General features: G+C 34.5%; 2 protein-coding genes across 4 annotated transcripts in view; both read left to right on the top strand.

Moving 5' to 3' along the window:
• LOC112044532 (rho GTPase-activating protein 7) overlaps positions 1-21,703 on the top strand; it is a 379,805-nt gene extending 358,102 nt beyond the window's left edge. For all 3 annotated transcript variants that reach the window (XM_024080411.2, XM_024080412.2, XM_024080413.2), the window contains exons 5-20: positions 653-795; positions 4,912-5,527; positions 5,998-6,137; positions 8,147-8,287; positions 8,581-8,690; positions 9,396-9,563; positions 9,639-9,751; positions 10,060-10,312; positions 10,488-10,591; positions 11,021-11,148; positions 11,519-11,678; positions 11,924-12,018; positions 13,715-13,852; positions 15,296-15,436; positions 15,941-16,117; positions 16,967-21,703. In XM_024080411.2, the coding sequence (XP_023936179.1) occupies positions 653-795; positions 4,912-5,527; positions 5,998-6,137; positions 8,147-8,287; positions 8,581-8,690; positions 9,396-9,563; positions 9,639-9,751; positions 10,060-10,312; positions 10,488-10,591; positions 11,021-11,148; positions 11,519-11,678; positions 11,924-12,018; positions 13,715-13,852; positions 15,296-15,436; positions 15,941-16,117; positions 16,967-17,081 (2,742 nt within the window). In that variant the 3' untranslated portion in view covers positions 17,082-21,703. The remainder of the gene's footprint in view (positions 1-652; positions 796-4,911; positions 5,528-5,997; positions 6,138-8,146; positions 8,288-8,580; positions 8,691-9,395; positions 9,564-9,638; positions 9,752-10,059; positions 10,313-10,487; positions 10,592-11,020; positions 11,149-11,518; positions 11,679-11,923; positions 12,019-13,714; positions 13,853-15,295; positions 15,437-15,940; positions 16,118-16,966) is intronic.
• Positions 21,704-23,167: 1,464 nt separating this feature from the next.
• Positions 23,168-24,733, top strand: part of LOC112044538 (putative glutathione-specific gamma-glutamylcyclotransferase 2) — a 29,012-nt gene continuing 27,446 nt past the window's right edge. Inside the window, exon 1 of the mRNA XM_024080420.2 lies at positions 23,168-23,639. Within this exon, the coding sequence (XP_023936188.2) occupies positions 23,415-23,639 (225 nt within the window). The 5' untranslated portion in view covers positions 23,168-23,414. The remainder of the gene's footprint in view (positions 23,640-24,733) is intronic.

Raw genomic sequence — 24,733 nt, 5'->3', positions numbered from 1 at the left:
TTGAAGAAAATAAGGTTATTATTTGAATAAAAGGTAACACATAAAGTACGAAAAGAAATGTCTTTGTAATATTAATGTTATGGGTGTGCTTGTCTTGTCGCAATGGATTTAATGTTAGGAGTAATTTTGGACAATTTTGACCTTAATTCTGACTTGGTATCAGTTATCAAGACACCATTACGTAAATCTTGTCGCGAATGGCACTTTGAGAATTCTTGGCCTAGTAGTTAGTAGTGTTTCAAAGCCATAATGGCTTAGTTCGCCATTATGGCTTTAGAACACGAGATCATTTTTTTTTTTTTCTTTACAAATTAGCCCTTGACTACAATCTCACCTGATGGTAAGTGATGATGTAATCTAAGATGGAAGCGGGCTAACTCGTTAGGAGGAGGATGATAATCCAAACTCCTTTCAGTTTCTACACGACATCGTACCGGAACACTAAATCGCTTGGCGGTACGTCTTTGTCGGTAGGGTGGTAACTAGCCACGGCCGAAGCCTCCCACCAGCTAAAAAACCAGCTAAAGCTCATTGGTTTCTTCAGTCTGTTTCCAAGTCAGTTCTGTATTCCAATAAATGTTCAGTGCACTTTCTTGTTGTCAGTAGTCTTAAAGTTGATATTACACCCGTTAACTAAGAAACTAATTTGTAGGTGATAGCAGCTCGCGCCTTGGCAGAGCGGGAAGCGCGGGAGGCACGGGGGGAAGTCGAGGATGATGAAGACGAAACCCTTCCCACCATCAGAGTGGGGCTGGTGGACGCTGATGGACACTATACAGATGTGGAGCCTGATATGTAAGTACTTGATACATTCCCCCTTGGGTCCAGTAAGGTCCAGTTGGCTAACTTAAGTGGTAATGCGATGAAATAATCATCTTAGATGATCGTACAAACAAAAAAAACACTGCCACTTTATAAAGTGGCGTAGTCAAAGTCATTTTAGTTGAAATAAAAAAGCCATGTTGGATGATTACAAAATCGAAAGTACGAAGACGATTAATATGCTCTTTGAGACACGTGGATATACCACCAACTTCCCAATTACAGACTTGATTACTGTTACTGAAAAATTCTCAAAACATAAAATTAATCCCCTTTCCAGAAATGAAACACAGTAAGGACCTCATGTTCCATAGCGTCAAAACTAACCACAGTACAAAGATTTAAATAGTCACCAGAAAGTTAAAAGAAACCGAGGGCGAATGGTAGTTAAATAAACCAACAAATAAATCAATAAGTCCTACTTACAATACGCCCTAATCACGGTACAATCACGTTAATAAGCGACCCACTGTGAGAAGCTCCCAAAAGTTCCACCATTCGGATAATTGGCCCTTGTGCAACCGATTGAAGCGTTAGATACAAAGCCTCCTTTCTTTTAAACATCACCAATTTATGTTGACCCTTCATAGAACAACTGACTATCAAAACTAACTTGATTTGTATTCCATTTACGGCATGATAAAAGGGCCTTAGATAGTCTAGATAGGTGGATCCTATGGATAGGGAAAGAGGTGAACCGTCGAATCCAGCTTGACTGGGCGGTATTCATGAAACTTCGCGAATTCTTTACGTCCAAAATGCCTCGGTGCCTGAAGACGAAAGTTTTCGAACAGTGCATGCTGCTAGTGATGACTAACGGATCCAAGACTTGATTGCTAATTGTGGCCCTCGTAAAATATTCAAAGTCACTCAGCGGGTGATGAAGTGAGGTATGCTCGGAATTTCTCTGCGTGATTTAATCAGAAATGAGGAAATCGGCAGGAAAACTAAAGTTATTCATATAGCTCAGCGAGTGGCGAAGTTGAAGTGGCAATGGGCAGGGTACATAGTTCGAAGAGCCGATGGCGTCCCAAGTTGCTGAAATGGCGAACCCGCACTGGAATCATCAAGTGGGTTGCAGGGAGCCGCTTAAGACCGTGTAGTTTAGAAGTCCTCGCAAGAGGCTTATGTCCAGCAGTGGACATCCTGAAAATGCTGTTAGTGATGATGCTGATGATGAAGAGGGACGAAAATGTTGATAAATCAACTAGCGTTGTCTGAAACCTTTGAACCCTTGAAATATACTACCTCCCAAAGCTACCATATATTGTACAGACTTTCAAATGAAACGCGACGTGCCCTTTGGTATAAGTCCCAATTATAAATGGAGCCTTGGTGAAGACCCGAAACTTCTTAATCATCCCATCCAACCGACTCTGCCCAGTGTAATTAAGGTTACTGACAACCTCGTACTCTGCATTGCACTTTTTGTGAAAATGGTAGATAATAGAATGGAATATGCACATAAAATAAAGGTACATTGAAACAAGAAATACTTAAAACTCCGAATACTATTGTTTCGCTACATACCGTAATCTTTTGAAGCTTTGATTTGTCGAAAATCTTCGATATTATTTGGGAAACTGATGAACTTGAAATCGTGATGAATTTGCGGGATGCTCAAAAGTTATTCCTGCTGATAAAAACTGTGTCAAAAATTATTTCTGCGGGTAAAAACTGTGACAAAAATTATTTCTGCTGGTAAAAAATGTAAACGTTTGTGAAAATATTACAAATTAACATCTGTCGAAGAAAATGAACAACTTAGAGACATCAACATACATATAGGGATCCTTAAATAATAGGAGCATAGTGTGCCAAAAAACACTAACAATAGATCTCAAAGATAAAACAATAGACGCCATCGACAACACTTAAAGCAATAATTACATCGCTTAAGCATTCTCTTCATCGGAAATCTTTTCACTTACGACACGATAAAATAAAACTAATCGGTAGCTATATACAATGGGTCTCGTGATGTCCGTCAATCTGTCTGTAATTACGCCCTCTGGGTATTTGTTCTACTTACAATTTGGGCTCTGGCCCTTCACCTATCACGTTTCTATTTTGGGTTGCCAAACCGTAAGAAGTAATGATAGGTTATGTCTGTTCTTGTATGGCTTTCCTATTAGTGTTAACTACTCTGTCTGACTTTTTTCTATTATCATAGACATTTATTAAATCAAAGAAAAAAATGTTAGGGCATTTGTACTAGTATGTTTAAAAATTAAGGCACATCCGCCAAGAAACGAATAGCTTGTACAAGTTAGCCCTCGACTGCAATCTCATCTGATGGGAAGTGATGATGTAATCTAACACCGACGGAAGTGGGCTAACTTGCTAGGAGTAGGATGAAAATCCTCACCCCTTTCGTTTTCTACACGACATCGTACTAGCCTCCCTAGCCAAGTGACAGAACGCTAAATCGCTTGGCGGTACGTCTTTGCCGGTAGGGTGTGGTAACTAGCCAGGACATTATATGAAAGATAGGATAGACCTGGACCATATAAGAAAACCTCAATCAGCCCAGCCTGGGATCGGATCCAGGACCTCCGTCTTGTAAATCCAAAGCGCTCTAAAAATCTTCGATTATTTAAAAGAAACATAGTTTTCCGAGTTATCAATAAACAAATCAATAATAAATTATACTAAACCATTTATTAAGATACTCGATTTCAACCAGATCTTGCTTACTATAGTGTAACTTCAAACCGAGCACCACACGTCTTCATTTGATTATAACAAAGACGTACGAGTAAACACGGATTTTATATCGTAAGAAAACACTAACTGTAATTATAATAAGAATTTCCATTATTTTTTATCCTATTTATAAAATACACTGTCCAAGTTTAAATAGAATATTGTAATTGAAACACTAATTAAATTTTAACAAGCTGTTCCAAAAATAAAAGAAATCCAATTACTTGTCTATCAAAACATTTAACTGCCGAAAGTAAACGAAAACTTTTATTGCTACTCCTAATTAGTTTTTTCAACAAATTTAATTTAATTCAACAAAGCTCCAGAATTTCGCACCAACCACTGATGTTATTAAACACAAATTACAATTTGAATCAAAGTAAAACCAAAATTGAACAACAAACTAACAAAATAAACACTTGGATCGTAATTAAATTCCGCTAAACTTTGCGTTCGAAAATGCCTTCCCAAGAACGTTAATAGAACAATTATTGTTAACAAGTTATGTGTTAAACTCCAAAGTTGTCTAAGTATTCGAAACCCTAAGTTTCACATAACTTTTGAAAGATATCAAAGTAACCTATAATTATGCTCTACTTGTAAACAATATTGTCCTTGCCTGCAAGCTATTTAAAACTTGCTCTTTCACTTCTGGTTTAAACCCACTAATTATTATTTTTGCGTAATCTTATTACTAACACCTGCCATATTTACTTTCTATCTAACGAGCTCTGTTACGGTAATTATTTTTTCTTATTAATTAATATTCTGCAGAAGTTTCTATAATTTCTTTTATACCAATTAATCCGTATTTCAATCATTTTGATGCGTTCTGTTAAATTGAATTGACGAGTGTAGTCCAATTAGAGTTTTACGAGAAGTAATTGGAAACAATTTATATCATTTGCCATCATCGATACCTGATACTCTTCAATACTTCCGTAGTGGTGCCGTTTAATTCAATTTACATAATTTTAACACTCGATCAAAACATTATTCAACTTAGATACGTAACTCGGTAATTTGTCATAGGTAAACCAGTAGAATGGGTTCGCCTTTCCATGTCCGAAATTAATCTAATCGTCGTAACAAATTGCCATTTCATTAATCCATTTAGATCGGTATGTAAATGGTTACTAATTGCCTTGCTTTTGATATCTCCTCTGATATTCCCATTTACATATGTGATAGAAGCCTTTAATCGATGGGAATTAGATAAAACGATTTCAATGTTACCGTCATTCTAATTAATGTCTTCGAAATTCTGATGTAGAATCAAGCTTTTAACGGCAAACTAATTAGAGACTTCGGAATGTTGTACATCGTAATAGAGTTATTTATTTAAATTGTATTTAATGATGACACAGCATTTTATTTTTTCAGATTGACAGTGCCGGGTCAACAAACTCATATTCAGTTACCAAGCGATAAAGAAGATGAAGAGGAAACGGGTACCAGGTTTCGAAGAACTGGATCAGAAAGACTTCGTGATGGAGCGAAAGCTTTATTACGAAGAGTAGAATCCCTTAAAACGAGAAGAAGAAAACGGCAAAATAGAACAGAAGTTATAGTATCATCACCGCACTTTCTAGATGTCCAACAGGACAAATATCCTGATCTGAACTATATTGATATGACCCCCACGTCTCCCACGGCTTTTCCTTTTCCAGATTTCCATAGCTCTCCCATTCATGCACCAGCAATACGAACCCAACCTCCTTCACCAATGACAATTATGCCACCCTCGCCCATAGCACCTTTAGAACAAGCCTTTCCAATACTGCACCCTCCTTTTGGTGATGACAGTTCTAGTTACGCTTCAGATAACAGCATGGGTTCAAGCAATAAAAGTTCTAAGTCAAAGTTGGGTAGAGCCAAAAGGATTTTTCATCGGGGTTTGAAAAGTGATGATTCAAGCGCGCTAAGCGATTCTGAATGCCAACCAGCTAGTTGGAGACATAATTATTATAAGGAGCACAATACTCATCATAATACTGAGGTATGTATATTTAAGCCGTAAAATATTTCAGGAATAGCGGGGCTGCCGGGGACTAGGGGTGTGTTGTGTTTGTTCGGTCCATACAAAGTTTTGCCCAATTCTGACCACGCTGGGCATGCGGGTTGGTCAGCGCAGTGCTAGATTACTCGCGCCGATGTCGCTGCTGCCCGACACCGGCCTGAGGCATTTCGAGGGAATGGATATACCGCCATTCGTCGGTCGCCAGAGCCTCGTCGGTCCATCTGCAGGGTGCACCACGAGCAGGTGAGGTTGGCAGTTGGGGAGACTGACTGGTACTAGCCTCCCCCTTACACCCCAGGCGGCTCAGTATCATGATGTTTGGAAGTCCCTACAAAAGGCCTATGTCCTGCAGTGGACGTCCATCGGCTGATATGATGATGATGATGAAAATATTTCACTTCGGTGATAGTTTCATAAATATGTTAAACAATTACTAAATTGATTTTCAGGTGGAGCCACCAGCACCACAGCTAGAACTCAAACCGGATCCAGAAGTGCTCCGAGAAGTGCAGAAGTCCCCAGCGCATACCCCTCACAGACGACAAGCTATTAGAACAAGCTCTCTGAATCTGGGAAAAGATGGCCAAAAGTGAGTAAAAAACAGTAAACAGAGTAAACAATGTTTTTAACTATCGCAAGGCTACCTTTAGCAAAACGAATAAATAAATAACTAGCTTAAGAAAATAAGAACAAATGCTTTGAGAATTTATCACAAAAGCTTCTTTAGGAATATTGAATAAAGGAATTACTAAAACGTTTCACCATTAACTATATACATTATAATATACTAATTGGATTTAAGGCTAGAAATTATTAACAGAGTAGGGTGTTTTGTCTAGTCTGCATCTAAAGTCAGCAATACAAATAGACGAAAATCTCGTAGGGCATGCTAGATATATAGCATGTACTTACTGCTCTGCGATGAACAAATACCATAGGTGAATAGCCTCATTTGCCAGAAATGAACATTTTTACTTAAATAGTTGTTCTAACTTCTAAGATTCTCAACAAAGAAGACAGATTCCATTATTACTAAGCAATTGTAGCAACCTAAAACGGGCATCGTTTAAGATGCAAGGACAATTATGTAAACTAATAAATCAATGGCATCGTACATGGTAGCGTACACGTCCACAAACGTCAATAAGTGCGCCATTTTGAAAGCGATTACCGCAGACTAATTACCTCAACCGGGGCCATTACTTAATGCGTTTCTGTAACATCACAATGGATACAATGCGCAAGTTATTCAATATGCCAATGTCGTTGAGTGTATTGGACTAGAGTCTGTATTTTCAATGATTCACCACTATCGGTTCTTTAGAACCGTTCTCTCTATCATTATATCTGTTTTAGAACCAAACATAATATCCAAATTTAACCTATTTTTAAATTCAATATTCTTTTGTTTAATCATATCTATATTTTGGTATTTTGACTTACACTCGTATGTGTAATATCACTTGTTAACATATTTAGCTTCTTATCAACTGTTTACACCCAAACATTTGTGATAAAAGTAATCTCGAAAATTTACAATCTTAAATCGCAGAAAATCTTTTGCTTTATCTATTGAATGTATGTGACACATTCAACTTGTAGACCTAGGATGCCCACCACGAGATATTAGTCTACGTTTGTCTTAGATTGCTATCCTTTTCGTCCCATCGCGATGAAAAAAGAACGATATATTTGTAAAAAAAACATTTACAAACATTTAAAAATCGCTTCAGTAGCTGCAGCGTAAAAGAGGAACAAACATTCTTACACACTTACACACTTACGCACACACGAACTTTCGCCTTTATAATATTAGTGTGACAATATATCCTCTCTCTCTCTCTGTCCAACATTCGTTTTTCTATAACTGAGTGTGAAGGAGTACATAAGCTGCCGAAATATTCATAAAGTCATTTACAATTGAATACTTTCGCTCAAAATACCAAATCAAAGTTATTCATCGTGAAATTGTTTAATGCAGTTAGGAGTTGTACCATTCAAATTAGACGTTTCCCAAATGGTGCTCAGTAAAAGTTTTATGTAATTACGAGGCAGAGGCAGATCTATGTTGCATAAATTAGTTCATACAATGCCTTACATTTTCATTGTATAAATACATAGATCTGTGATCATGTTTCGTCTAGTTTTGAATCAAACACAGCGTTATGTGTGAAAGTTTCCTCAATATTTTAGGTATTGTTTTGGTCCGACATAAACCCTGGGGAATTTAACCCATTTTATACGGTATATACCGTAAAGATTGCTATATCTACATATTGTTGCATACTCTACATCATTCATCATTTTACACATACATTTATCTCAGTGCAAAACAAAAAGAGGTTTTATTGCTATGTCGTTGGAATTCTCTTTAACAGTATATTTTTGGAAACATCGATTTGCCTCAACTCTTCTCAAACGCATGACTGAAGTCTGCACGCGCTTCCGAGGTCTAATTATTACTGCTTATTAATTATATAATATGAATATCAATGAATTGAAATTATCTACTCAATCACTCTTACCGTCAGGTAAAATCGCAGACTTATTGCATTTCAAAAAACTTGCTAAATACAAGTGCTATTGCGATTTTTGCAGATTTCGAGATAGAAGCCTCAAAAGAGACAAATCAGCATCCAGAAGCTCTGAGCTAGATGGCAGTCCAAACTCCGCCGGCTCCAGATCACACGATGGGGACCATGATGACGATGACGACAGCCTTGATATTAAGAGTAAAAAGTAAGTACAAAAGTTTACGAATCGCAAAGACACAACCTGGTAAATGTGCAAAACATTATTACAATAATATTTTATAGATAATAAATTTTCAATAGAGTCAACATCTCCTGAGGATGCTGCGGACTCGAATCAAAAGATTCTTAGAAAGTTTTTTTTTCTGTCGGACCTGGTTAATGTTGCCGATTAGGGTTTCGAATATAGCACAATAGATCAGTTATTTCGTATTTGTATGTCCTGCTGTTTATTTATTCATTTTAATTACAATATTTAAAGACATTCATAATATGTTTCAGAAACAACATCCAAAGATGGTATTCCTTTAGAACCAACGCCCTAAACGGGGGCCCAAAAGCAAACAATACTTTACAGCCTGCACCAAATCAGAAAAATCCTGATACTTACCGTAAGTTTTATTGCCCCTTTATTGACTTTTATCGTCATCTTTGCTATGTGTTGTGGGGTTATCGCCTGTACCAATTATTATTACCAAGATCTGGTGGCAGTCTTCGACAGCATAAAGCATTTTAGAATAACTCACATCAAAGTTAAAAGGTAATAGAACTAAAACCAACCACTAGAGCGTTAATTATGTTTATTGGTTTAGTAATAATATCGAACAAAACATTTTGAAGTTATTGTACTCATTCAATTGAATTAAAAGAATGGTATTTGATAATTAATCTCAAACTTTTTGACTAGCAGTCACAGAAATTTTGCTAACTATTACGTAATTAATTAACATACTTTTATTTGTTCAAGAAAATATCTGCTAACCCATTGAATAAGATTTATGTATTTTTTGAAAGAGAGTATTTACTGTGTTAAAACTCTATTATACATGTATCTTATCTTCTTTGTAATTCCGAATTTAAGGACAATTATTATTAATTTAAATATTGAAATCTTAATTAAATACTTACGAACTTACTTCAAATAAATCGACGAAATTAGGGATAAAAATCCGTCCGGAGTCGGACAATACGTGGTTAAATAGTGTAGTACCTATACAAATACCTTCATATTCTTAAAAGTTATCAAAAGATAATTAATATTATATGGTATAACGTAATTTTTAGTCTGTGTAACGTAACGTAATTTTGTTTTTCAGTTTCCCGTCCAATGTCCTCATTATCATGTGGTCAGCTTCATATCCTAAGAAAATTGGCACTCCTAAGACTCACGGCGTGTATGGAACGTTACTGTCCTTCACATAAATCTGGTTGGAACTGGGAACTGCCAAAAATTATTAGAAAGATTAAAACTCCTGATTACAAAGGTATGATACATCATAATACTAATAAACTGTGTGGACTAACTGATTTTGTATTTATAATAATTTTATTATTTTCAGATAAAACAGTTTTTGGTGTACCCTTAACTGTATCACTACAGAGGACTGGTCATTCCTTACCGAAACCGATACAGCACGCTCTTAATTGGCTAAAAAGTAATGCATTAGATCAGGTAAGTTTTTAAATATTAATAATACTAGCGTTAAATGAATAGATTATTATAAGTCTAATAATGCTCCTTGCTTGAAATAAATTCTTAGTCTACAAGCATTTTTGAGACGTGAAATATACATGTCTGAAAGCTGGCAACAAAACTCAGTAATGGCTCTTATAAAACAACATCGTGTAAAATTTTAATAAAGAATTATATTATGTATCTACTTAACTTTAACTACTTGACTTCTTTTACTCTAAATCCATCTATGTACTTAACAAATATCGTTTATACAAATAACAAAGTATAAGTTCTATTTTTTTTAGATGGGTATATTTCGAAAAGCAGGCGTTAAATCAAGGATAGCAAAACTGCGGACGATGGTAGAAGCAGCCGGTGCTGCTAACGCGGCGTTTGCTATAGAAAACATGAACACCATGGATCCGAACCAGTCTAGTCTAAGCTTCGACGGTGCGCAGGCGCATGACGTCGCGGATATGGTGAAACAGTATTTTAGGGAGCTACCGGATTCCTTACTGACCAATAAATTGACTGAAACGTTTATTGCAATATTTCAACGTAAGTATGTTTTTAATTTTCATACAAAACTATTGGGGTAACACAAGGTACACTTACAGGGCCTGTTTGATTCCTAGTTTTCATTATTGAGATTTATATAAACTGATGAATAATATAATTTATGAAAGTAATGTTTATATAAACAGGAACTAATGTATCATTGCAATTGTTTTAGATGTACCTGAACCACTGAGGCCAGATGCAGTGCAATGTGCTTTGCTACTTTTACCAGAAGAACATTTAGAAGCGTTGCAATCTCTTCTAATATTTTTGGCTGAGGTTTGTACTACATTGTATATATGTTGGCTAGTGTTTGAGAAAGCAATTATGCTGAGAGCACAACATTATAACATAACTAAAAAAAAAACTCCTTTCTATGTACTATCTTTGCGCATTAACCTGTTTTTTAAGCATTATTTACCGGCCGAAACATTTTGATACTCTTTGGAAAAAAAATATTTTTTGAAAAAAATAAACACGACGTTAGTGTCTTCTACTTATAATTTCCTACTTACAGGATTATAATTTTAATTAGAATACAAAAAAAAATGTACTTATTAATTAGAATGAATAACTCTGCTAAACTAAGGTGATAGTGTTTACAAATAGTCAGAATTGACGTTTCAAAAGTTCTAATAAACTAAGCCTACTTTAAATAAATGAATTCTGATTTTGATTTTTTTAACCAGATATTTAATTGGTTTTCAGGTTGGCGAGCATTCGGCTGTGAATCAGATGACTGCGTCAAACTTAGCAGTTTGTTTTGCACCTACTTTGTTAAGGTTACACCACGCACCAACTCACACTGGCAGCACTAAAGAAGGCAACTCCAATAGGTAATAACTTGTGGACGCCCGCGACTTTTCCGCCCTCAGACCTGTTTAATCTGGCCCTCTCGCAAAATCCGTTCCTAACAGACGTCTACTAAATATAAACCTCCACTCTGCAAAATTTCCAAATTAAATGTTCGAGATTTCGTGATGACCTTTTGCTGTTATAAATTTACAAAAGGTCATCCAGATATGAGATAAGAGGTTTATTTTATTCAACGATCTCACTTGATGTTATTTGACGATTCAGTCTAAGACGTAATATAGCCAACTCGTAACAACAAACTAAATCTATACCAAGAACTACAGATCATATGCTAAAAATGCTACATGTAAAGTTAATTATTATTGATTTCAAAATGTTTTCCTATTTCAGAACAATCATAGAGAGCATAGCGGATCAGAGACAAATCAGTGAATCACGGGCAGCGCACGCGTGTTTATTGTTACTTATACAACAACATCGACAGCTGTTTCTGGCACCCGCTGATATGCTGGCAAGATGCAAGTTCAACTACTTTGAGGAGAGTGTGCCGGTATGCGTCAGAATAGTTACTTTAATTCATTTAACACTAGAAATGATAAAAAAAGGAAGAATCAATGTCTTTGACGTTCTTTTTAACTTGACACAAATTCTGGGTTATTCTGACTACGTTGCTTATAAGAATTGTAATATTAAGATGGTGATTTACTTAATCGCTTTACCTATTTTAGTTCTGGATTCTGGTCACCAAAGGTTTAACACAATTTTTTAAACTTATGTTCGAACTTGTCCATTCAGGTTTCCCTTGAAGAATTAGGCGCGGACTTTAATCAAGACTGGAAAGGCTTCCAACAAGCCTGCATCAAAGCTTTACTGAAAGAAGCCAAAGAAAAGTATGTACCTACAACACTCATTTGTTACTTTCCAATAACTTCTAACAGCACACTATAAAAATAATAATTAACAGTGGGGTATTTTTAGATCTCTATTTTATCCTTCGTTTATTTTATTCTTATAGCGTTTAACTTTTTCATGCCTTTTTAGAGTCAGTGGGCGATCAGGAAAGAGGTAAGAAGAATTAGGTGTTAGCGACGCACCCCATCGTGTTCTCATCTTATTTATAGAATAGTCTGTCCTTTACTGTTTCAAACAACCTTCTTTGTTTCTATCTTTTATAAAACGCAATACTTCTGAAACGCTCTTTAATTGTATTTAAGTTAATTGATAAATTTAGTTAAGTTTAATGTTGTTTATATATTTGTAAATTGTAAATTGATTAAGATCATAAAAGAATCTCACTTATTATTTTGATAGTGTATTAGATGTTTTGCTCCTTTTTTATAAAAATACTCTTATATATTTTATAAGAGTATTTTTATAAATAAAGATAAAGAGTACTTTAAAGAACAGATTATATTTGACTTGATGGATGTTCACTTCATCATCATTAGTAGCCGTATTGGTACCACCTAGATGTTTAATGCCGAATATAGTGTGTAGAAATAAATAGAATAAATAAATTAGTTTAAAATGATTTAAATGTTGAAGATACGAATGATATTATTGATGTTAACCGGAATAGTTGGTTTAACTTTTTATTCTTTAAGCAAATTGGGCAGAATTATACACCTGTAATGACTTATAGTATTATCAAAACGAATGTTGTCAATATTCAAAGTAAAGCTGCCCGTTTGCTAGCGCAAGAATGAAAAGGAACGAAAGACTAACGGATAAATAAACATAGCATGATAAAATTGTAAATCTAAAATATTTATAAGAACACAATATTACATACCTACATAATCGCATACATTAAGTTAAAACAACACTGGGCATAAAAAATGTTTTACAACTAAACACCGAAAAATTAATAAATTGAAATGAAGGGTTTCAAAACAATTGAGTAATATCAATGTTTATAGGATACTGAATTTTGCATGAATTGAATTGAATTCCAAAACACTTGATGATATTTTTTTTTAAAATGTTGAATTTCTTGTCGGTTTCAAAAGTGCTTACTTGAAATAAATGAATTTAGATTTTGATTTCAATTGCCTTTTAAAGTGTAACAGAAAGAAATACGAGTAACACTCGCAAATCAATGACAAAACACTGAATTTAAAAAAAAAACATCAACAGCTATAGAAAACATGTACCTAAATAAATTGATGATAGAAACAACTTGTGGATACAAGATGTTGAACTTCTCATGAATTGTATCAATTCGAAATACTTGTTAAATTACAGATACAATTGAACAATCAACACTACACAAATGATGAAAAATACTAGATTGAGAAAAAATACTGTAACTTTTAAAATTTGAAAACATAACACCAAACATTGATGTCACTCTTAAACACAAAGTAATTACTTCCTTACAACAATACTCACAAGGTGTCTTTCGCATGTTTTATGTAATCCCAAAACACATAATAAAATTCAAATGAACGATTCAACAAACACTAGATTTCAAAACACAACACCTGCCACTTTAGACGTTACAAAACACTATAAATTTTGATATAAAGCTAAAGTGCAGAGTAATTTCGTCTATAAAACAATATTCATGGGGTCCTATATTTCCAGAACGCGAGGTTGGATGTCAGTATCAGGGGCCGCCCCTCACGTTGAGCTATGCTGCAAGAAAGTAGGCGACGGTCATCCGTTGAGACTATGGCGCGCCACCACCGATGTTGAAGCGCCGCCGCAGGAGGTTATGCAAAGGTGAGGTTTTGCCTGCTTCGTTGATCAATTTCTTAGCCTAGTTAAGATGAACATTTGGTTCGAGTCCAGGATCCAGACATGAGAAATTGAGCTTTTCTTTCAGCTGATAATTTCTCAGTACTTAAAAGTAGATTATTGTAGGTACAGCATAAGATTGTGGAAAAACATCACCCAGACTGCATATGCTACGCAACGAAAGGAACATTAGCTAGAAACACATACAATACATTTCTATGCACAAGGCACTGACCTGAGGCGTTTAGCAACAACCAAACTCTTCGAACTCAAAAGTTGCAGTAATGTTTGGCAGTGACTGACTTATTAGATCTCTCTTACTAGATTTAAATTCTGGGTCAGAATTAAGCACTCTCGGTTTTACACAATCTTTATCATAATCCATTAAAGTATTGTATTTTTTTGGGCAGCTACGATTGTCAGAGTACCTCGCAAATTTTTTTATGTATCGAGAAGACTTTAAAGTTAAATTCAAGTTTACAGTTCCTCGGCTGCCATCTTGAAAAAGGGATACAAATGTTCTTTATTTTACCAAGCAATAGGTCTAGCAATCTCACGAAAAAACAATATTAAAACATTTTTATTGCAAATAAAATTCTATAAGAATTTAATCAAGTAAATTTTATTCTAGAACCAGAAATAACAAAGTTATAAGCAAAACTCGATGGAAGGTTGAGAAAAATTTAAGCAAAATAAAATTGCGTCCTTTGACAAATGCAAGGTTAAAATTAAGTTTTGAATGACTATCTAAAAATTCCAAAGTTACATTTAACTTTGCCTTTGTCATAGGACTATCGAATGAATATTGAGTACTGCGAATAATGGCCAACATTAATGGCGACATTGATTAAGTCCAGAATAGGCCCAGAAAAGAAGAAGAGAAGATGGACTCGTAATATTCTTTGTTTGCAGTTGAAGACTTTTTATTTCTTTTGCATTAACCATTAATTAGATTATATTCTTAAGCCGTTACCTAAGAGAGAAGACCAGAGTTAAGATAACAGATGATAATTATCATCATCATCATCATCACCATCATTAACAGCCGATAGACGTCCACTACTGGACAAAGGTCTCTTGCATGGACTTCCAAGCACAACGGTTTCGAGATGCCTGCATCTAGTGGCTGTATCCTCGTTCCACCTAGTGGCGGGTTCCAACACTGCGCTTTCCGGTGCGGGGACAGTTAGTCAGTGACTTGTCAGTGTCAGTGGTTCGTCTGCGAATCTCCTCATTTCTGAGTGACTAAGCCTTCTAATGAGGCCCATAGTTGGCGACCAAGTCTCGGATCCGTAAGTCATCTAGCAACACTCTGTTGGAAGACTTTCGTCGTTTTATTATAGATTAATACAAAACCACAGACAATATAATAGTACAAAGCATTCAACAAGGACAATGAGTATTTATGAAAAAATGATGTGTTTCCAGGATACTCCGCGAGCGGCACATTTGGGACGACTCGCTGGTGAAGTGGCGCGTCGCAGAGAAGTTGGGACCGACTGCTGAGGTGTTCCAGTACATCACGGCCAACAGCTTCAACTTGACTCCGAGGGACTATTGCGTTCTACGGTATGTGATTCAGTACAGCACACTCCAATGCAAACTTTATGACGTCTCGGAAATTATAGCTTGGCAAATTCGTTCGTAACACTCTCGATGTCCTACAGTCCAATGCAAACTATATGACGTCTCGGAAATTATAGCTTGGCAAATTCGTAACACTCCTGATGTCCCGCGCGCACGACTTCATACCCGCGCAGTCTTTCCCTCTGCCCGCGCACGACTTCACACCCGCGTAGTCCTTCCCCGTCGCCCGCATATCATTGGAGTGTCATCAACGAACTTGCCAAGCTATAGCTGCGGGGTCGCTTCTTTCACTGTTGGGAAGCTACACTATCCCCTATTGCTATAGGCTATATTTTATCCCCATATTTCTACGGGACCAGGAACCACGCAAGTGAAACCGCGTGGGCGTGGCGTCTGTATAATAAGCAAACTAAGAGTGAGACAGTTTTCAAGGAATTGAAGAAAGACAATATCTTTGTTCTATTTTTAAAAGCTTTTTTTTTGTAGGTCGTGGCAGCAAGGCGGTGGTGGGGGTGGATGGTGCGCGGTCGCGGAGACGTCAGTCGCTCACGGGGCGCCGGCGACGGAGGGCGCTCGAGGAGTGGTCCTCGCGTCTCGGTACCTCGCTCAGCCTGCGGGAAAGGGCCGGAGTCGACTAGTGCATTTAGCTAGAGTTGATACTATGTGAGTAGCAAGATTCTTCAACCCATACCTCTGGCGTCTTACCAGGCTGGCGGCACGTCTTTGACGGTAGAGTGATAAGTAGCCACGGCCGATGCCTCGAACCATGCCACCCGAATCAGAATGGGAATCGAACCCAGGACTTCTCTGTTAAGATCCACCAGTACCTACTGTGCTTGAGAGGTAGTCAAACCTTTGTCATTAAGGCCTACGATATAGCTCTATCTTTTATTGTTATGGTACGAAAGAGAGTATGATATTCTTCTTAAACTTCCTAACTGCAACTGAAAATTTCTTGGGGCAAAGAGAAAACCCAATAAACGAACAAAAAATAACATAATATCTACCTACCTTCAAATATCTTTATAAAAATTTACTTTACTTTATTAAGACCATATTATTAAGCAGTGGCGTGCATTTCATACATTCATGAAAGCTCTGCATAACCCTAATTAAACCCTAACCAATAATTTATTAATGCTTATCCAATGCACTTTTCCTAGTTTGTTTAAATTGTCTTACTAGTGCATATCCTAGTTGTTTATGTATTAGGATGTAAATTATTTGTATGTATGTGTATTACTAATACTATGGTTATTTTTGTTTTACGCCACCTGCTGATGTCCTTAAGTTTTCCTAAACCGAAGGTTGCCTGGAAGAAATCGCTACTTAGCGATAAGGCCGCCTTTTGTATGCTGATCTCTTCCTAATTTGTTTTTATTTCACTTGTTTTTGTCTTTGTGGTGTGCAAATAAAGTATATTTATCTTATCTTTATCTTATATCCTGATCACCTTATGCACGCCACTGTTATTAAGTAGTATCTAATTTGATCTTTTTTTTTTAATTTCAGGGGCCGAACACCCGAATGGTACAATAAATGCTACGGCCACATCTGTGCACTCTACCTAGCTAGAATCCGCGCCTCTTTCAAGCACAACACAGAAGGACCCGAGTCGAATGTATGATCCAAGCATTCCGCTTAAAGCCACCTCGTATAGGGTTGGCCTTAAGCCTGATATAAAAACTTTTTCACCCTTTTTCACATTTGTGAAGGCGTGTTAATTATCTGTGGATATTATGTGTTTCATCTGTGGATATTATATTGTTGTTTTAATTAGGCTCAAAAAGACTAGAACTCAGAGCCAGTAAAGGCAGTTTATAAAATTTACTATTAAAAATGGCTGACCGTTATCCATTAAATCTGTTCGCATGTTTAATAATATAATTTGTATTCGAGATCATCTGTTTTTCAGTACTCAATTATAAAAATCTTGTTTTATTCTGGAGCAAGTGTGAGTGACTTATTTAACTGCAAGAACATGGGTTTGGATGGATTAAGGTAATTTTGCAGTATTTAAATTCACATTCGTTTTGAGTAATGAAAAATGTTTGTCTCGAAACTACATTAAAATAGTAACTAAGTGCGGATGTGGGCATTTATACTGTGGTGACATTTCTACTTTTCGAAAAGCCTTTTATCTATGGTATCTATGACAAAAGCATAGTCTTTGGCGTCACAGACCAAACCACACTTAACAAATACACGTCACAGCAGAGTTTGTGCGGCCAGATACAAATTCTAATATTATTATGATGCAATATAAATGTTAAGCGTAATCTTTGATCATAAATAATATTTACTAGTTTAAAGAAGTTCTACCTACCTCCGATATTCGTGTTACTCTAAACCTTAATAAGGGTTGTATTACATAGAGCTCTCACAATCTACATAATCCAGTAAACCTTTACTTGTTTAAACAGTAACTATTTATAGTGCCACGACCGAAACTGGAACTGATGTCAAACGTTCGCAATTTTGCAGAACATTATACCAAAAGCGAATTTCCATATCTATGACGGCCGCGTGGCGCAGTGGGTAGTGACCCTGCTTTCTGCATCCACGGCCGTGGGTTCGATTCCCACAACTGGAAAATATTTGTGTGATGAGCATGAGTGTTTTCCAGTGTCTGTGTGTATTTATACATTATATTAGTATTTATATGTAGTATATAATTGTATATTAATATTATAATATCAACTATCTTTGCACCCATAACACAAGCTACTCTGTATGCTTACTTTGGGGCTAGATAGTGATGTGTATTGTTTAAGTATATTTATTTATTTTTTAATTTTTTTTATGACCCGTCTGGCTACATTTTATCTAAAAGTATTTTACTTAATGCTTTTTTGAATGCTTAAAGGCTAAACTAATTCTACCTTCACTTTTCATATTGCCGAATATCCATGTCAAATAGTATGGTGAAACTGAGGCTGCTGTAATACGACCCTTATCGCCCACAAGGGACCTACCAAAAAGCCTGACTGCATCATGCATCTTATATTTTAGTTTTTTTATAGGTTAGAAAAAATATTTTATAATATTCGTGATTACAAATTTCTCCCCATGGTGCGTTATGTAAATATTATATATTATTACTTATTGAACTATAAGATCATCACAATGTTGATATAAATAAATAAAAAAGTTAAATGTATTAATAGAGTAATATCTTATTATAAATCAAGTATTATAAAACAAAGATTTATATAAATAACTCCTTAACACTGAAGCTCTATGGCTCTGTTTTTATTGATTTTCTCATAATTTTTTTTTTTGTATTTTGCATACGCACAGTAGTTATGACTACAGATTAAGCGGCATTCCCTTGTAACCAAACAATATATGGCTTTGTCTGTGTATTTTTTTACAAGATGTAGGTATAGGTATTTTGTGTGTATACTTACTTCTCAGTATCTATAAATAGTTACATCAGCATCCTCTGTGGTTTTGTTAAAACTCTATCTTCACAGAATGAAGGTTTGTCATTGTCTAAATTTTTTTTCGAGTAGGTGGTTCGTAAATGTTTTACCAAGCCCTATGTAAAGTTATCATTACATATCACTAGTCATATTTTTATGTAATATTTTATAATAAACATAATTTTAATAAAAAAAAAACACATTGTCAGTACCTGCCCTGTGTTCAGGATTATTAAATAGTATTACATGTTTCCCCAATAAATAATAATTATTATTGTTGTAATACTCTGTCCTATAGGTCCGCCATCTTATACCATAGACAAATACAAAGACTACTTGCAATTTTTTTAAAGTGTTATCTACATGTACAAGTGTCTAAATATTTGTAAATCAGGAATCAAAGTAATAATTCTTCACTCTGGGAGCCCTGACCACCGCACCGGGCGGTTGCTTGGGCACTCGACTTAACTTCCCGTTACGGGAAGGCTGGATTTTTTTTTCATAATATTTAGTGGTATTTTGAAAAGGAACTATTAGATTTTATAAACATTGTTGAAAATAAAATGAGTAGGTATAAATATTTATATGAGAGAAAAAGAAATTCGTTAAATTTTATGAATTTGTCTATGAAAAATTTTAAATTTATATTGATTTATTTTTCAAGATGGCGACTTATCAAACAACCCACAATTTTATGATATTGAAACCTAAGCTAAATGTTGTATTGATAGAAAATATTGGTGTTTATTAATGTTGTAAATTGAATTTTTATTGTAAAAAGTCTGAATGTAAATACTTAGAATTATTTAGCTATAGGTTGTACCTAATGAAGTGTTTCTTATTTGGTTAAATCTAAATATTTATTCGTCACGTTAAATTATTATTATGAGGTTTAATTGCGAAAACCAGGCGCAATAACTTACAATCTAACTAAACAACACCACAGTAAACACACATGGCTAAAAAAACCTTGTGTCGCCCTCAATCACGGATTTTAACATTATTTGGCAGACCATTATCATAGAATTGGAATTGTATATTTATACAAAATTACACAAATTATTATTATTAAAATCAGCTTTATTTAAAATCAGTTCAGTGAATAAATAAAAAATATTTACTTTAAATGTACAATTAGAATTTTAAATTTATTTGTCTAGATTGTAATTCGCTGTTCTAAAAATATTTCATATTGCACAATAAATATTTATATTTGATAAATTAAACAAGCAATATCCCCATTAAAGATAATAAAATTAGTATAATTGAAAATCTTGTACCTAATAAGCATTTAGCTATAAGAAACACTCGTACAAAAACAAACTATTTCCAATTAATATGGAAAATATAATATGGAGCCAAATATCACAAATTACTTATTTGTAAATACATTTTAATAGTTTCTAAGATAATGTTTTAAAATAAATAGTAATCTCAGTAGGTATATTGTAATTTATGTGTTGTTAGTTACCTGTGAAATCACAATTTAATGATATATTAAATACATATTATAGTTATAAGTGAGTGATTTGGTGCCGATAAGGATAAGTGCAAATGTATTTATTTCAATAAAATTACTTGAAATTTGTAAATCTTCTCCATTTCATAATATTGATATTAAAAGTTATTCGCATAGAACTAAAGTTGTTAAATGGATATGGTATTTCTACTTTCAGAAAAAGGTTTGCTTTTTGATGTAGTATTATGGTAACTAAACTTAAAAGTAAAGTGTATGCATGCAAGTATTTGATTGGTGACTTTATGTGTAAAACTGAAGGAGCAAGGAAAAAGCATATTTTTAAATTATCGGTTGCCTGTGAGTGGTTGGTAAGCAAAAGTTTTTTTTTTTTATGAATGGTTTTTGATATCATGCATTCTCCCTCTGTATCACTGTTAATAACGCGTTTTTGATGCGTAGACACACAAATATGATAGTGCTATTCATTTACTACTTTAACTGTAGGCAAACCGTCTTCTGAGCACAGAATAACTATGTGTAAAATGTAATAGTGTTGTCCCTTTCACACTGTACCCGATAGAAAAAGATACTATCTATACAGATGTAATTTTTATGACATTAATAAAATGTGATAATTAATGTATCATTTGCAGTCTTATTTTTAAATTAACATTATTTATTATCATGCCAAAATATTAATTATTTAGCTACTTCTTTTAATAATCACTGATTACTACTCAATTTTGAAATGTAATCAAACACAAGTAAAGTTAGTAAAAGCGCTTATTTGGTATCCTAGATACAAATTAATGTTACTTATATTTTTATGTAAATAATTAAAATATTCAGTAAATAATAATCTTACTAGTCACATATAGCAATAAATAAATAAAGTCATAAATATTTGAATAGGTAAGCATGATAAAAGTAATCGTTAATTTATAGATAAACACTTATACGAACGTATACGGAATGTAAATTAAATACAGTATTTTCCACACATTTACTATTAAACGGTAAAGCTGCTTCAGACAAGTTTGTTGTTGAATGAGCGAGTAAGACATATTATTTAATTACACGAAACTAAGATAATTATGCACGATACATGACTTTTCAACCAATAGCAACGTTGCTTTCTGTCTGGCATACATTCCGCTTGTCTGTGGTGCTTTAGACAACGTTCCAATGCACGCAGTTCTAATCAACAAGCAGTTATAAATAAAATATTAAATATTCACCGTTTAATACTCCTTGTATGTTAGTATTGTGTAAAATACCTATTTTAAGTAAGAATATAATAAACTAATGCAATGTGATTTATTCTTTATGAATTATATGGACCATTAAAAGTGATGACACTTAAAACGAATTTTTATTTTTAATTACTTAATCAACACTATCATCAGCCCCATAAAAAGAAGGTTTTATGGTAGAATAGACCTACCATGCTGCTCCAATAAAAGTTGACGAACTTAGCGTTGATAATGCTCGTGCTCTCCCAGTTTGCACTTCATAGATGCAAATACGCACTGCCTACCCTGAGGACTCATTAAGAACCTTTACTGAAGAAGAAGCTTTGTATTTTGTACAATTTGTACTTACTTAAAGTGCCTACCTTATTTAAAGACGTTGTGCATGCCACTGAAGCTTCTTAACTCTCGGTTGCTATTGAGAATTTCTGAGTAGGAAGAAAAACGAACCGAAAATTAGGTATACCTAACACACTACTCTTGCTTTTTGCGTTCCACAGCATGGCTAAACCACCATTTCAGCCTCTGGGGGCTAAAGTAATTTTGTTTTTTTTTTTAATATCTGTCTGTTACGAATACTAGCCAAATACTAAATTACTACAAACCGAAGGAGATTTTACTCGTAAATAGAATCATCTTAAGTAAGGCCCTGATTGTTGCCTTTTACTTATGGGATAAGAAAAATACAATTAAAGAGCAAGGATTTAAAAAACAATAGACGTTAATTTCTTAAATTCATGCTTGATTTTTTTAAGAAATTCAATGTGACTGCAACTTGCTTATTTCGCAACGTCAATTGTAACGTCTTCATTACATCGATGAGTTCTTGAGCATTTGTCCGCATTTCTTGATTTAACGACCGTTCTGTTTTAGATATACGAAATTGTAAGTTAATTCTAATAATTCCGAAATATCACGTAAAAGTAACCTTTTTATTAATGTAACCTAAAAGTTATCAATGCAGTCAAAAAATCACCTAAAAGGTTACAAAAGTAACCTTCTGGCAACACTGCCATCCATTCACCTTGACATTATCATTAATAAAGTACATTACATGCCCACACAGAGATGGCGCTCTATAAATAAATTGCAAACGAAACGTAATTACGATGAGCTATTCCGTAACAAAGAATGTCTGGTGACAGTCGCAGTTCGGTTGCAACCAGCTACGTTCGAAAAATTATTTGTTTATTGAGACAATTTAATTAAAGTTTATCAAGTTTATCTTTAGACTTTAACATTCACCTGACATCTCACAAAATCGTTAAAGTTTAAGTTTATAAATAAATGAAAATTCATTTAAAACTTTGATCATTTTGATATTTTGTTAATCATTCGTAATATACAGAGAGGGTTTGGAGTATAAACCCGCAACCCGCGTTAATGAAGCAATTTTGAAGGCAGTAGGCACACATCGCTTCTTCTTCGTCGTGGGTTGCGGCACAGAAAACATATTGTACTTTGCGGGTTGTCTAGCGACACAAAAAGTTACGAATTAAGGAGACAAATGCGAAATCGTAACGATTTTGACAGATCGAGTGACAGTTAAAAGAGCGGGGGAAATTCATAAAATAAACGTCAAACGTTAGTTGACAATCATACGGCGCTATGGGAGGTTATTTATCGACGGATTTCATTATTTATTATTAGTTTGTATTTGACCACGAGTTGTTCAGTTACCCACAATGAAACATAAGTAGAATAAATAACGTGACTTAATAACTGTGATAAATCTGTCCTCACGGCATTCTTATTATAGGTTGCTTTCACTCCAACAGTGTTTTACAAGGTGAATTTAAGAGAAATTCGGAAGTTTCTATTTTAAAATGGAGAAAAACGAAGGTAAAATTAACGAAGCGGTCAAGATGACATCCGCTGTAGAAGAAAAAGCTGAAGAGTTAACACGGAAAGAACCATTCTGGGTTTTTGGATACGGATCTCTGTGCTGGAATCCTGGTTTTGAATTCCAGCAATCAGTTACTGGCTACGTAAAAGGGTTTTCCAGAAGGTTTTGGCAAGGCAATACTACCCATAGAGGCACTGAGTCAAAGGTAAACGTTTTATTATTTCTAACCAAATGATGTCAATTAATATTTTTCGTATTTAATATCGATGCGTAACTTAATAATTTTATTAGGTAACTTTGTCTAAGTACTTATAACACTTATGACGTAGGTATATATTAGCCGAATTTATATTAAAAATAAAAGAAACAAACATTTTGCCATCTTTATCTTCAAATAACAACAGTCTGATGCAATAAACTCCGCACCTTTCACCTTGCGGGCTTTTCGATGCGTCAGTTATAAATGAACCAATTACTTAATTTACGAAGTTTACGAAATTAAGTTTATATACAGTGTAAAATATTAATTATTTGGTCATATCTAAATCTAAACAAATATTATAAAGAGGTAAGATTTGATTTTTCGTCTGTTGTTTTGAATATAAAATGTCCAGGAATTAAAAAAAAACTAGGCAAGTAACTATTATCCAAACCAGTGTATAATATCAACAAGAAACTATTATGTTACATTGTGGTGTAAATTAGCCTTTGATAATTCCTAAAATTATTTATTTTAAAATTAATCTAAATGTACTTAAATAAAAATTTCATTTGCTATCATCCGCGAAAAGCTGACGAATCAATGCAACAACGTCCCAGGTCCGACAAAATACTCTCTACACATATGTTTAAACCCAAATCCAGAGCATCCTCAGGAGATGTTGACTCTACAATCTGCAATTGCATGGATTCGTCAGATTTTTTCGTGGATGGTGGAGGTCCAAGCCATTTAAACTTACACTGATGCAAATCCTAGGATCTACTTTAGTTTATTATCTCTGCCAACACAGTATACAGTCTCTAAATCCATAAATGTTAAGATATATGAAGAGAGATCTCCCAAACCTAAACAAGTAATTTTGCTCAGTAGGTAATTAATAATTATTAGTAATATTTTCATACGGCTCAAATCACATCTGAAAAAAGGACATTTCAATGTAGACCAATCCAAATGACAAAAAAATAATGTATTTTAAAACACTTGGCTAAAAATGTTTTGCTATAGCTGTTTCATAAAAGTTAATGCATTTGATTTGTCATGTTAAGTTAATCTGACAATCATTATACATATAGGAGTAC

The sequence above is a fragment of the Bicyclus anynana genome, chromosome 22 (assembly GCF_947172395.1).
Source record: "Bicyclus anynana chromosome 22, ilBicAnyn1.1, whole genome shotgun sequence".
Lineage (NCBI taxonomy): Eukaryota > Metazoa > Arthropoda > Insecta > Lepidoptera > Nymphalidae > Bicyclus > Bicyclus anynana.
This window is presented reverse-complemented; position numbering and strand designations above follow the sequence as displayed.